The sequence below is a fragment of the Heptranchias perlo genome, chromosome 29 (assembly GCF_035084215.1).
Source record: "Heptranchias perlo isolate sHepPer1 chromosome 29, sHepPer1.hap1, whole genome shotgun sequence".
Taxonomy (NCBI): Eukaryota; Metazoa; Chordata; class Chondrichthyes; order Hexanchiformes; family Hexanchidae; genus Heptranchias; species Heptranchias perlo.
Window position 1 is genome coordinate 34,190,863 of NC_090353.1, and position 13,062 is coordinate 34,203,924.

At 46.3% G+C, this 13,062-nt stretch overlaps 1 protein-coding gene and 1 pseudogene across 2 annotated transcripts in view; one reads left to right on the forward strand and one right to left on the reverse strand.

Annotated features, from left to right (window-relative positions):
- The window catches only part of LOC137299606 (beta-1,4-galactosyltransferase 2-like), a 54,341-nt gene extending 53,809 nt beyond the window's left edge, over window positions 1-532 (reverse strand). The window contains exon 1 of one of the 2 annotated variants that reach the window (XM_067968476.1): window positions 115-532. In XM_067968476.1, the coding sequence (XP_067824577.1) occupies window positions 115-268 (154 nt within the window). In that variant the 5' untranslated portion in view covers window positions 269-532. The remainder of the gene's footprint in view (window positions 1-114) is intronic. The other variant, XM_067968475.1, reaches the window with a different exon arrangement.
- Window positions 533-565: 33 nt separating this feature from the next.
- LOC137299605 (N-acetyllactosaminide beta-1,3-N-acetylglucosaminyltransferase 3 pseudogene) overlaps window positions 566-13,062 on the forward strand; it is an 80,713-nt pseudogene continuing 68,216 nt past the window's right edge.

Consider the following 13,062-nt stretch of genomic DNA (forward strand, 5'->3'; position numbering starts at 1 on the left):
TCCTCTCCCTCCCTCCCTCACCCCCTCACCTCTCCCTCCCTCCCTCCTCCCTCACCCCCCTCACCCTCTCCCCCTCTCCCCTCCCTCCCCCTCTCCCCTCCCTCCACTAATTACCTGAGTTTGACCCTGTCGGTTTCGCCTCCTTCCAGTGCTGATATTTGCCCCACTGGGCCAGGCTGTTGTTGGTGTTGTAAACGAGCAGGCAGACAAGCAGACAGGAGACACACAGTATCGCGAACAGCTTCCACCTCATTTCCCCTGCGATCATGTGGTTGAGAGAGGAAAAAAAAAACACCAAAAAACAAAGCTCCAGCGTGTCTTCTGCCCCTTGACTCAGGTTCGTCTGTGTTTTATTTCCCCTCTCCCTTCTTCCTGTCTCCAACACTCGTCCTGCTCCCAATCTCTCACGTCTCCACCATCTCTTTCCCTTCTGACACTCCCAGTCTTCAGGACTCGCCGCTCGGTTCCTTTAGGTGGGCGGGTTCTCCAAACCAAAACCACCACCCACTCTCTCACCCAGCCCAGAGGACAGAAGGAAGGTTTGCTGTCACTCATTCTATTCCGATGATGTGATAGATAACAGGGTAAGGGACAATAACAATAACGTGCATTTATATAGCACCTTTAACATGGGGGGGGGGAAATTGTCCCAAGATGTTTAATCACAACTTGCCTTTATATAGCTGCTTTAACATAGTCGAACGTCCCAAGGCGCTTCACAGGAGCGATTATCAAACAAAATTCGACACCGAGCCACGTAAGGAGATTTTCGGACAGCTTGGTCGAAGGGGTAGGTTTTAAGGAGCGAGAGAGAGAGAGAGGCGGAGAGGTTTAGGGGAGGGAATTCCAGAGCTTCGGTCCCGAGGCAGCTGACGGCACGGCCGCCAATGGCGGAGCGGTCAAAATCGGGGATGGGCACGAGGCCAGAATCGGAGGAGCGCGGAGATCTCGGAGGGTTGTAGGTCTGGAGGAGGTTACAGAGGGAGGGAGGGGGAGCGAGGGCCACGGAGGGATTTGAAAACAAGGACGAGAATTTTAAAATCGAGGCGTTCCCGGACCGGGAGCCAGTGTAGGTCAGCGAGCACAGGGGGTGACGGGTGAACGGGACTTGTTCGAGTTAGGATACGGGTCAGCAGAGTTTTGGATGAACTCAAGTTTACAGAGGGTGCAAAGTGGGAGGAAAGAAGCAGCAATATATTAATGATTTCCAAAGTTATGCCAGGTCCTTTGCAATATAAGGTCAAGTAAGGAGGGTGGGAGGATTTTTTTTTGCTTGCTGTGTGTTGGGAAGCTGGGATTAGATTTCCTCTGACAGTTATTTCTTGTGAAATCGCCAAGAATGCTTTTCTGATTTGTTAAGAATAAGGAACATAGAAAATCTTCCTGCTACGCTTGCAAAGGCAGCAACATGTAGTGACCAGAGGAAACTTCCCTTTGGCCCACCACACCACACAAGAGAGTGATGTGTCATTGGAGAGGGTGCAGAAAACAGGAAGCAGGGTTTAAACTAATTTGGAAGAGGGTTGGACACCAGAATGAAACATTAGAGACGAGAAACAAGGTGCACAGAGGACTGGGAGAGACAAATAGCACGAGAGTAAAGAACAGTTCAGAAATAGGAGGGATCAGACAGGGGGCAAATGCGAGGCAGTCTAAGATGGGTTTGCAGTGCATGTGCGTAAATGCATGTAACGTGGTAAAAAAGGTTGGTGAGCTGTAGGCACAAATCACCACATGGGACAATGACAACCATCGTCAGCCAGAAGTGCCGAGTGGATGATCCTCCTCCCGATATCCCCACCGTCACAGAAGCCAGTCTTCGGCCAATTCGATTCACTCCACGTGATATCAAGAAACGGCTGAGTGCACTGGATACAGCAAAGGCTATGGGCCCCGACAACGCCCCGGCTGTAGTGCTGAAGACTTGTGCTCCAGAACTAGCTGCGCCTCTAGCCAAGCTGTTCCAGTACAGCTACAACACTGGCATCTACCCGACAATGTGGAAAATTGCCCAGGTATGTCCTGTCCACAAAAAGCAGGACAAATCCAATCCGACCAATTACCGCCCCATCAGTCTACTCTCAATCATCAGCAAAGTGATGGAAGGTGTCGTCGACAGTGCTATCAAGCGGCATTTACTCACCAATAACCTGCTCACCGATGCTCAGTTTGGGTTCCGCCAGGACCACTCGGCTCCAGACCTCATTACAGCCTTGGTCCAAACATGGATAAATGAGCTGAATTCCAGAGGTGAGGTGAGAGTGACTGCCCTTGACATCAAGGCAGCATTTGACCGAGTGTGGCACCAAGGAGCCCCAGTAAAATTGAAGTCAATGGGAATCAGGGGGAAAACTCTCCAGTGGCTGGAGTCATACCTAGCACAAAGGAAGATGGTAGTGGTTGTTGGAGGCCAAGCATCTCAGCCCCAGGGCAGTGAACTAGGCCCAACCATCTTCAGCTGCTTCATCAATGACCTTCCCTCCATCATAAGGTCAGAAATGGGGATGTTCGCTGATGATTGCACAGTGTTCAGTTCCATTCACAACCCCTCAAATAATGAAGCAGTCCGAGCCCGCATGCAGCAAGACCTGGACAACATCCAGGCTTGGGCTCATAAGTGGCAAGTAACATTCGCGCCAGACAAGTGCCAGGGAATGACCATCTCCAACAAGAGAGAGTCTCACCACCTCCCTTTGACATTCAACGGCATTACCATTGCCGAATCCCCCATCATCAACATCCTGGGAGTCACCATTGACCAGAAACTTAACCGGACCAGCCATATAAATACTGTGGCTACGAGAGCAGTTCAGAGGCTGGGTGTTCTGCGGCGAGTGACTCACCTCCTGACTCCCCAAAGCCTTTCCACCATCTACAAGGCACAAGTCAGGAGTGTGATGGAATACCTCCCACTTGCCTGGATGAGTGCAGCTCCAACAACACTCAAGAAGCTCGACACCATCCAGGACAAAGCAGCCTGCTTGATTGGCACCCCATCCACCACCCTAAACATTCACTCCCTTCACCACCGGCGCACTGTGGCTGCAGTGTGTACCATCCACAGGATGCACTGCAGCAACTCGCCAAGGCTTCTTCGACAGCACCTCCCAAACCTGCGACCTCTACCACCTAGTAGGACAAGAGCAGCAGGCACATGGGAACAACACCACCTGCACGTTCCCCTCCAAGTCACACACCATCCCGACTTGGAAATATATCGCCGTTCCTTCATCGTCTCTGGGTCAAAATCCTGGAACTCCCTTCCTAACAGCATTGTGGGAGAACTTTCACCACACGGACTGCAGCGGTTCAAAAAGGCGGCTCACCACCACCTTCTCAAGGGCAATTAGGGATGGGCAATAAATGCCGGCCTCGCCAACGACACCCACATCCCATGAACGAATAATAAAAAAAATAGTAATAACAGAGACCTGGCTCAAAGAAGGGGACGATTGGGAACTTAATATTCCTGGCTACAAGGTATTCAGGAAAGATAGGGAAGGAAAAAAAGGAGGGGGTGGGATCGCAGTCTTGGTCAAAGAAACTATTATGGGACTGGAAAGGGATGATGTAGTTGAGGGGTCAAAGACAGAATCTATTTGGTTAGAATTAAGGAACAATAGAGGAGCTATTATGCTATTGAGTGTATGCTATAGGCCGCCAAATAGTGGGAAGCAGGTAGAGGAGCAAATTTGCAGGCAAATTACAGAAAGATGCAAGAACTATAGAGTAGTGATAATGGAGGACTTCAATTATTCTAATACAGACCAGGATGGTAACAGTGTAAAGGACAAAGAGGGGGAGGAATTCCTGAAATGTGTACAAGAGAACTTTCTTGATCATTGTGTTTCCAGTCCAATGAGGAAGGAAGCAGTGCTGGATCTAGTTGTGGGGAATGAAGTGGGGCAAGTGAAGCATGTTTCAGAGGGGGGGGCATTTGGGGAACAGTGATCATAATATCATCAGGTTTAGAATAGTTATGGAAAAGGACAAGGAACAATCCTGTGAAAAATACTTAACTGGAGGAGGGCTAATTTCGGAGAGTTGAAAAGGGATCTGGCCCAGGTGAATTGGAATCAAAAATTGGTCGGCAAAACAGTAATTGAACAATGGGAGGCCTTCAAAGAGGAGATGGTTTGGATACAGAGTAGACACATTCCCACGAGGGGAAAGGAAAGGCACCCAAAGCTCCAGCTCCCTGGATGACTAAAGATAGAGAGATTAAAATGAAGTAGAAAAAGGAAGCTTATGACATATGTAAGGTTCATAATACAGTAGAAAACCAGGCTGAGTACAGAAAGTACAGAGGAGATCTAAAATAGGGAATAAGGGGCAAAGACAGAGTATGAGAATAGATTAGTGGCTAACCTAAAAGGGAACCCAAAAGTCCTTTATAAACATATAAATAGTAAAAAGGTAGTCAAAGGAAGGATGGGGCCTATTAGGGACCAAAAAGGAGATCTACATGTGGAGGCAGAGGGCATGGCTGAGGTACTAAATGAGTACTTTGCATCTGTCAGCACTAGAGAAGAGGATGCTGCCATTGTAGCAGTAAAGGAGGAGGTAATAGCGATATTGGATAGGATAAAAATAGATGAAGAGGAGGTACTTAAAAGGTTGGCAGCACTAAAAGTCGATAAGTCACCCGGTCCAGATGGGATGCATCCTAGGTTACTGAGGGAAGGGTGGACATTGCAGAAGCTCTGGCCACAATCTTCCAAACATCCTTAGATATGGGGGTGGTGCCAGAGGACTGGAAAATTGCAAATGTTACACCCCTGTTCAAAAAAGGGGAGAGGGATAAACCCGGCAATTACAGGCCAGTCAGCCTAACGTCGGTGGTGGGGAAACTTTTAGAGACAATAATCCGGGACAAAATTAATTGGCACTTGGAAAAGTACAGGCTAATAAATTAAAGTCAGCACGGAAAGGGTTTTGAAAAAAATTAGAATTAAAAGCTGACACGTCCCCAGGACCTGACAGACTTCAAAGAAGTGGATGCAGAGATAGTAGATACTTGGATTTCCAGAAGGCTTTTGACAAGGTGCCACATCAAAGGCTACTACACAAAATAAGAGCTCATGGTGTAGGGGGTAACATATTAGCATGGATAAAGGATTGGTTAGCTAACAGGAAACGGAGAGTAGGCATAAATGGGTCATTTTCAGGTTGGTAAGATGTAATGAGTGGAGTGCCACATGGATCAGTGCTGGGACCTCAACTATTTACAATCTATATCAATGACTTGGATGAAGGGACCGAATGTATGGTTGCTAAATTTGCTGATGACACAAAGGTAGGTAGGAAAGTAAGTTGTGAAGAGGACATAAGGAGTCTGCAAAGGGATATAGATAGGTTAAGTGAATGGGCAAAAATTTGGCAGATGGAGTATAATGTGGGAAAATGTGAACTTGTCCACTTTGGCAGGAGGAATAGAAAAGCAATATATTATTTAAATGGAGAGAGATTGCAGAACTCTGGGGTTCAGAGGGATCTGGATGTCGTGGTGCATGATTCACAAAAAGTTAGTATGCAGGTACAGCAAGTGATTAGGAAGGCAAATGGAATGTTGTCATTTATTGCAAGGGGAATGGAATATAAAAGTAGAGATGTTTTGCTACAGTTGTACAGGGCATTGGTGAGACCACATCGAGAATACTGTGTGCAGTTTTGGTCTCCTTATTTAAGAAAGGACATAATTGCTTCGGAGGCGGTTCAAAGAAGTTTCACTCGACTCATTCCTGGGATGAGGGGGTTATCTTACGAGGAAAGGTTGGACAAGTTGGGCCTGTATACACTGGAGTTTAGAAGAATGAGAGGTGATCTTATTGACACATATAAGATCCTGAGGGGACTAGAAGGGGTAGATGCTGAGGGGATGTTTCCTCTTGTGGGAGAGACTAGAACTAGGGGGCCACTGTTTAAAAATAAGGGTCTCTCATTTAAGACGGAGATGAGGAGAAATGTTTTCTCTCAGAGGGTCGTGAGTCTGTGGAACTCCCTTCCCCGGAGGGCGGTGGAGGCAGGGTCATTGAATATTTTTAAGGCTGAGTTAGATAGATTCCTGATTAACAAGGGAGTCAAAGGTTATAGTAGGTAGACAGGAAAGTAGGGTTGAGGTCACAATCAGATCAGCCATGATCTTATCAAATGGCAGAGCAGGCTCGAAGGGCCGAATGGCCTACTCCTACTCTTAATTTATAATGTTCATATTTGTTAAAAATAAATGATGTTTGACTAACTTGATTGAGTTCTTTGATGAAGTGTCAGAGAGGGTTGATGAGGGTGGTGTGGTTGATGTTGTGTATGTGGACTTTCAAAAGGCGTTTGATAAAGTACCACAGAATAGACTTGTTAGCAAAATTGAAGCCCCTGGTATTAAAGGGGCAGTGGCAGCGTGGATACGAAATTGGCCTAGGGATTGAAAGCAGAGAGTAGTGGTGAACGTTGTTTTTCAGATTGGAGGGACGTGTACGGTGATGTTCCCCAAGGATTGGTATTAGGACCACAGCTCTTTTTGATGTCTATTAATGACCTGGACTTGGGTATACATAGCATAATTTCAAAGTTTGCAGATGACACAAAATTCAGAAATATAGTAAACAATGAGGATAGTTACAGACATAGACAGAACCATTCGCAACCCCTCAAATAATGAAGCAGTCCGAGCCCGCATGCAGCAAGACCTGGACAAAATCCAGGCTTGGGCTCATAAGTGGCAAGTAACATTCGCGCCAGATAAGTGCCAGGCAATGACCATCTCCAACAAGAGAGAGTCTAACCACCTCCCCCTGACATTCAACGGCATTACCATCACCGAATCCCCCACCATCAACATCCTGGGGGTCACCATTGACCAGAAACTTAACCGGACCAGCCATATAAATACTGTGGCTACAAGAGCAGGTCAGAGGCTGGGTATTCTGCGGCGAGTGACTCACCTCCTGACTCCCCAAAGCCTTTCCACCATCTACAAGGCACAAGTCAGGAGTGTGATGGAATACTCTCCACTTGCTTGGATGAGTGCAGCTCTAACAACACTCAAGAAGCTCGACACCATCCAAGATAAAGCAGCCCGCTTGATTGGCACCCCATCCACCACCCTAAACATTCACTCCCTTCACCACCGGCGCACTGTGGCTGCAGTGTGTACCATCCACAGGATGCACTGCAGCAACTCGCCAAGGCTTCTTCGACAGCACCTCCCAAACCCGCGACCTCTACCACCTAGAAGGACAAGAGCAGCAGGCACATGGGAACAACACCACCTGCACGTTCCCCTCCAAGTCACACACCATCCCGACTTGGAAATATATCGCCGTTCCTTCATTGTCGCTGGGTCAAAATCCTGGAACTCCCTTCCTAGCAGCACTGTGGGAGAACCGTCACCACAGGGACTGCAGCGGTTCAAGAAGGCGGCTCATCACCACCTTCGCGAGGGCAATTAGGGATGGGCAATAAATGCTGGCCTCGCCAGCGACGCCCACATCCCGTGAACGAATAAAAAAAAACTGGTGAAATGGGCAGACACATGGCAGATGAAATTTAATGCAGAGAAGTGTGAAGTGATACATTTTGGCAAGAACAATGAGGACGGGCAATATAAACTAAATGGTACAATTTTAAAGGGGGTGCAGGAAATTAGAGACCTGGGGGTGTATGTACACAAATCTTTGAAGGTGGCAGGACAAGTTGAGAAGGCTTTTAAAAAAACCTATGGGATCCTTGGCTTTATTAATGGAGGCATAGAGTACAAAAGCAAGGAAGTTGTGCTAAACCTTTATAAAACACTGTTAGGCCTCAGCTGGAGTATTGTGTTCAATTCTGGGCACCGCACTTTAGGAAGGATGTCAAGGCCTTAGAGAGGGTGCGGAAGAGATTTACTGGAATGGTGCCAGGGATGAGGGACTTCAGTTAATGTGGAGAGACTGGGGTTGTTCTCCTTAGAGCAGAGAAGGTTAAAAGGAGATTTGATAGAGGTGTTCAAAATCATGAACAGTTTTGATAGAGTAAACAAGGAGAAACTGTTTCCAGTGGCAGACGGGTCGGTAACCAGAGGACACAGATTTAAAGTGATTGGCAAAAGAACGGAGGCGACATGAGGAAAAACATTTTTATGCAGCGAGTTGTTATGATATTTGTCTGAAAGGGCGATGGAAACAGATTCAACAGTAACTTTCAAAAGGGAATTGGATAAATACTTGAAGGGAAAAAATTTGCAGGGCTACGGGGAAGGAGCAGGGGATTAATTGGATAGCTCTATCAAAGAGCCGGCACAGGCACGATGGGCCAAATGGCCTCCTTCTGTGCAGTATCCTTCTATGATTCTAGGAGGCGGATTCCAATTGTAAAGGGGGTGAACTGTGAGGGAAGATTAGAGAATTTCGAACTCGACAGGGAAAAGTGAAGGTGGGGACTACATCAACGTGCATAAGATGTTAAATGAAATAGACAGAACCCTGATCCGATCTTCATTGTCCAGATTTTTCAAATGCTCTGCTCAGTGGTTTCCCCATCTTCACCCTTCCTAAACCTCAGCCGGTGCCTCCCTCGGTAACGGCTGACGCCTGCCTCCACACTCTCTCTGTTAGGCCTTTGCTGCCTCCCTGTGGATGGTACTTAACACAGTTACCGTGGGAATGGAACCTGCAGTTTCTCTCACTGAGCTCAATTTCCTGTCGAAACCTTCAGAACTGATGGCCTCACCCCGGCAGCTCTCTGCTAAAGCTGCTCACAAGGAGCTTGGTTTCCTCTTTTGTGCCAAATGCTTCCTTCTTTCCCCCCTCAGTAACTCCTTATAAAGCCTCTCCTCTTTGGTAGCCTCTTCAGTGAAAACTGAGGCAAAGCATCTGTTCAGTGTCCCCGTCATTTCAGTATCATCTCCTGTGAGTTTCTCTTCGTGGCCCTATATCTTAATTCTCCAATTGTTGCTCATGTGCCTAAAGAATGATATTTATTTTTATATTCATTGATATTTTCATTTCATATTTCCTCTTTATCTTCCTAATTGTACTTTAACGTCTTTCCTCAGCTCATCATATTCTCTTCTGTCATCATCTCCTTTACTTTGTGTCTGCCTTTTTCTTTAGGTTCAATTTAATCCTCACCTCTTTATTTATCCATTGCATCTCATTCTTGGCGAGCTTGTTCTTAGCTTTAGTGGAATATATTTCTTCTGAACTCTATTGATTTCTCCTTTAAATATTTCTCACTGTTGAGCTACTTCTTTGTCTGTCAATATTTTTCTCTCATTTACCTTCCTTAACTCCATCCTTATTCCCTCGTTGTTAGCTTTTTTGCAATCTATTTGATCTTTGTACTATGAACTATGTACTATGTATATCTCTCAATCATTATCTTAAACCTTATTATATTGTAATCACTACCAAGAAAGAAAGAAAGATTTGCAGCGCCTTTCAAGACCTCAGCACGTCCCAAGGTGCTTGATAGCCGATTAAGTACTTTTGAAGTGCAGTCACTGTTGTAATCTAGGAAACGCGGCAGCCAATTTGTGCACAGCAAGATCCCACAAACAGCAATGTGATAAATGACCAGATAATCTGTTTTTCTTCAGTGATGTTTGTTGAGGGATAAATATTGGCCAGGACACCGGAAAAATTCTGCTGCTCTTCTTTTGAAATACTGTCATGGGATCTTCTATGTCTACCTGAGAGGCAGACGGGGCCTCGGTTTAATCTCTCATCCTTAAGACGGCACCTCTGACAGTGCAGCACTCCCTCAGTACTGGCACTGGGAGTGTCAGTCTAGATTTTGTGCTCAAGTCTCTGGTGGTATTTAGTATCATTGTCTAGTAAAATGCAGGGGCACCGAATCGAACCTTTGCTCGGGGGACCCCACGCAAGGGAAACACAGCTCCAGGATCTGGAGGCATGCAGGCTGTGTCCTTAGTGATAATTGAAATAGCCTGGAGTATAAACGTGAATCTTCACATTGCCAAAAGCATCCAAGAGTGCATAGAATCACATAGAATGTACAGCATAGAAACAGGCCATTCGGCCCAACAGGTCCATGCTGGTGTTTATGCTCCACTTGAGCCTCCTCCTACCCTATTTCATCTCACCCACTAACATATCCTTCTATACTTTCTCCCTCATGCGTTTATCTAGCTTCCCCTTAAAGGCATCTATGCTATTTGTCTCAACCACTCCTTGTGGTAGCGAGTTCCACATTCTCACCACTCTCTGGGTAAAGAAGTTTCTCCTGAATTCCCTACTGGATTTATTAGTGACTATTTTAAGTACACTCTTGGAATCAAATCCATTAAATGAGTGTATATTACGAATATTTAAGTGGTTCGTCCACTATGTCAATTCCGGTGAAATATCACAGATGGGGGGGGCGGGGTGGGGAGGTCAGTGGATATATAGGGAGAGGAAGGAAAGGACGTTAGTGATATAACAAGGAGGTTTCATTGAGTCACAGAATCGTACCAAGCATTGGAATACTCCAGGGAGATAAACTGGAATTATGTATTCTGGTTACTAAAATATTAAAAACGTCTTTAAGAAATAAAATCATAAAATTAAGGCATTATGTAGTAAGAAGTTAAAAAAAAACGACTAAATTATAACAGTAAAATAGTTAAAATCACAAGGCAAAACATGGATAGAACAGTATAAAAACATAAACGGTGCCACGTACAATTACGCATCTATGGACTCCAGAAAAATAAAACCATAAGTTAAAATAATGCATGATAAAATAGTTGAATCAAGTTCATACATAATTAAAAATGACCTAAACACAAAAATGCAAAATGATAAAATTATGTCCGTAAGTCCGTTAAAAGGGTGAGAATTTCTTCCTGAGTTGCTTTTGGTGAATATTGACGTCAACCGCACCAGCATACGAACACTCCTCAGGGGTCCCCTGGTCCTCGGGTTTGCCTCCGGGCCAATATTCCCAGATTGATTCCTGGTGGGCGCATGTTGATCTTTTCGAAATATCGCCCTCCGATGATCTTTAATGGAGTGCTGGCGCTGCAGGAGTCAGTCCATCGGTTCAGCTCTGTATTTTACGTCTGGGTCGCTGAGACCCACGGACGGGGAGGTTTTTTTTGCCCGGAAATCCCAACCAGAAATGAGCGGACTCAATTTTCTTTCTGTTTCCCTCCTGTGGGAGGTGATCTCCGCCAGATCGCCCTGCTGTATTCTAGGATCAACTGAATACCCCCGCTGGATCTCCGCAGATCACTCTTCATTCTTTCTAAGTTCCTTGAACAGCCCATTTAGCCAACGTTTGTATGTTGTTACTAGTGGGACCATGAGGGGGCACAGCTCACTGTGACCAAGAACTTAGAGGAGGGTCGCAGCTACCTTAACTATTACTCTCCCAAGAGACTTAAGAGAGTCATAGTTACTCCTGCCTAGTGGCTCCTAGATCTGGTCTAGCCCGCAAGTGGAAACATCTTTGCTACGTCTGCCCTGTCAAACCCTTTCATAATCTTAAAGATCTCTATAAGGTCACCCCTCAGTCTTCTCTTTTCTAGAGAAAAGAGCCCCAGCCTGTTTAGTCTTTCCTGATACTTACTAGGATGCTACCGAGACTTGATGGTTTGACTTATAGGGAGAGGTTAGATAGACTGGGACTTTTTTCCCTGGAGAGTAGGAGGTTAAGGGGTGATCTTATAGAAGTCTATAAAATAATGAGGGGCATAGATAAGGTAGATAGTCAAAATCTTTTCCCAAAGGTAGGGGAGTCTATAACAAGGGGACATAGATTTAAGGTGAGAGGGGAGAGATACAAAAGGGTCCAGAGGGGCAATTTTTTCGCTCAAAGGGTGGTGAGTGTCTGGAACGAGCTGCCAGAGGCAGTAGTAGAGGCGGGTACAATTTTGTCTTTTAAAAAGCATTTGGACAGTTACATGGGTAAGATGGGTATAGAGGGATATGGGCCAAGTGCAGGCAATTGGGACTAGCTTAGTGGTATAAACTGGGTGACATGGACATGTTGGGCCGAAGGGCCTGTTTCCATGTTGTAAACTTCTATGATTCTATAACCTCTCAGTTCCGTTACGATCCTTGTAAATCTTTCTTGCACCTTCTCCAGTGCCTCTATATCCTTTTTATAATATGGAGACCAGAACTGTTCACAGTACTCCAAGTGTGGTCTAACCGGTACAAGTTTAAGATAACTTGTTAACTATAAATATTTGCCACTGAAACAGGAGGAGGAGGAGCCAATGTTGCACAACCTTAGCAGGAAGTGGTTCTGCATCCTAAATACAGCATGTGTTGAAATGCCTTACCCTGTACACTGCCTGCGTTTTCTCTTAGGGGGTGGAAGTAAAGTCCACATCACTTCTGCAAAGCTCACGTACAAACATGTGACTTGTCCTCACTGAGTTCCCCTACGCCCTATTTTTGCATAGGCGAATTCGCATGGGAACTTCCCAAAACGCAGTCCCCGCTGGGCGTGCTAGATTCCGGAATCAGCCTGCAATATAAAATGAGCTGAGGTGTAGCAGTCTGCTTCCAAATCTTAGATAATGTACAGGTTAACGCCTGCCTGGTATAGCACGCACAGGAATGCAGGGGGGGTGGGGTCATTTTAATCTAACTAGCCGGACCGAGGGATCGCACCAAGGGCTGCGGGCTGGGTACTTTGGGGGCATGTCTCACAGGGCACGTTGTCCTAATCTCAGCTCAGCACCGACATTTCTAAACCACTCCCCGGGCTCCGACTCGATTAGGGAGAGTTTCCGTAGGATGATTGAAATTACTGCACAGGAGGAGGCCATTCGGCCCCCAGTGCCTGTACTGGCACTCTCTCCCGTAACCCCATTCCCCTGCACATCCTTTTACATTCCTCCTGTTTCAAATATTCATTCCATTCTCTGTCAGCCTAGATTACCTGCTCGAGTCTCTGGAGTGGGGTTTGAACCCACGGGCCCCGATTTCGAAAGGGAGGGGAGGGGCGGTAATGGCGCCCGCGAGCCCCGGGGACGTGGAGGCCCGGCCCGATCTTAACGGCAAGGCCTCATTACCATAAATGCCTCAATCCGGCCAGATCCACTATCTGGCCGGTGGGAGGGAGCGGGAA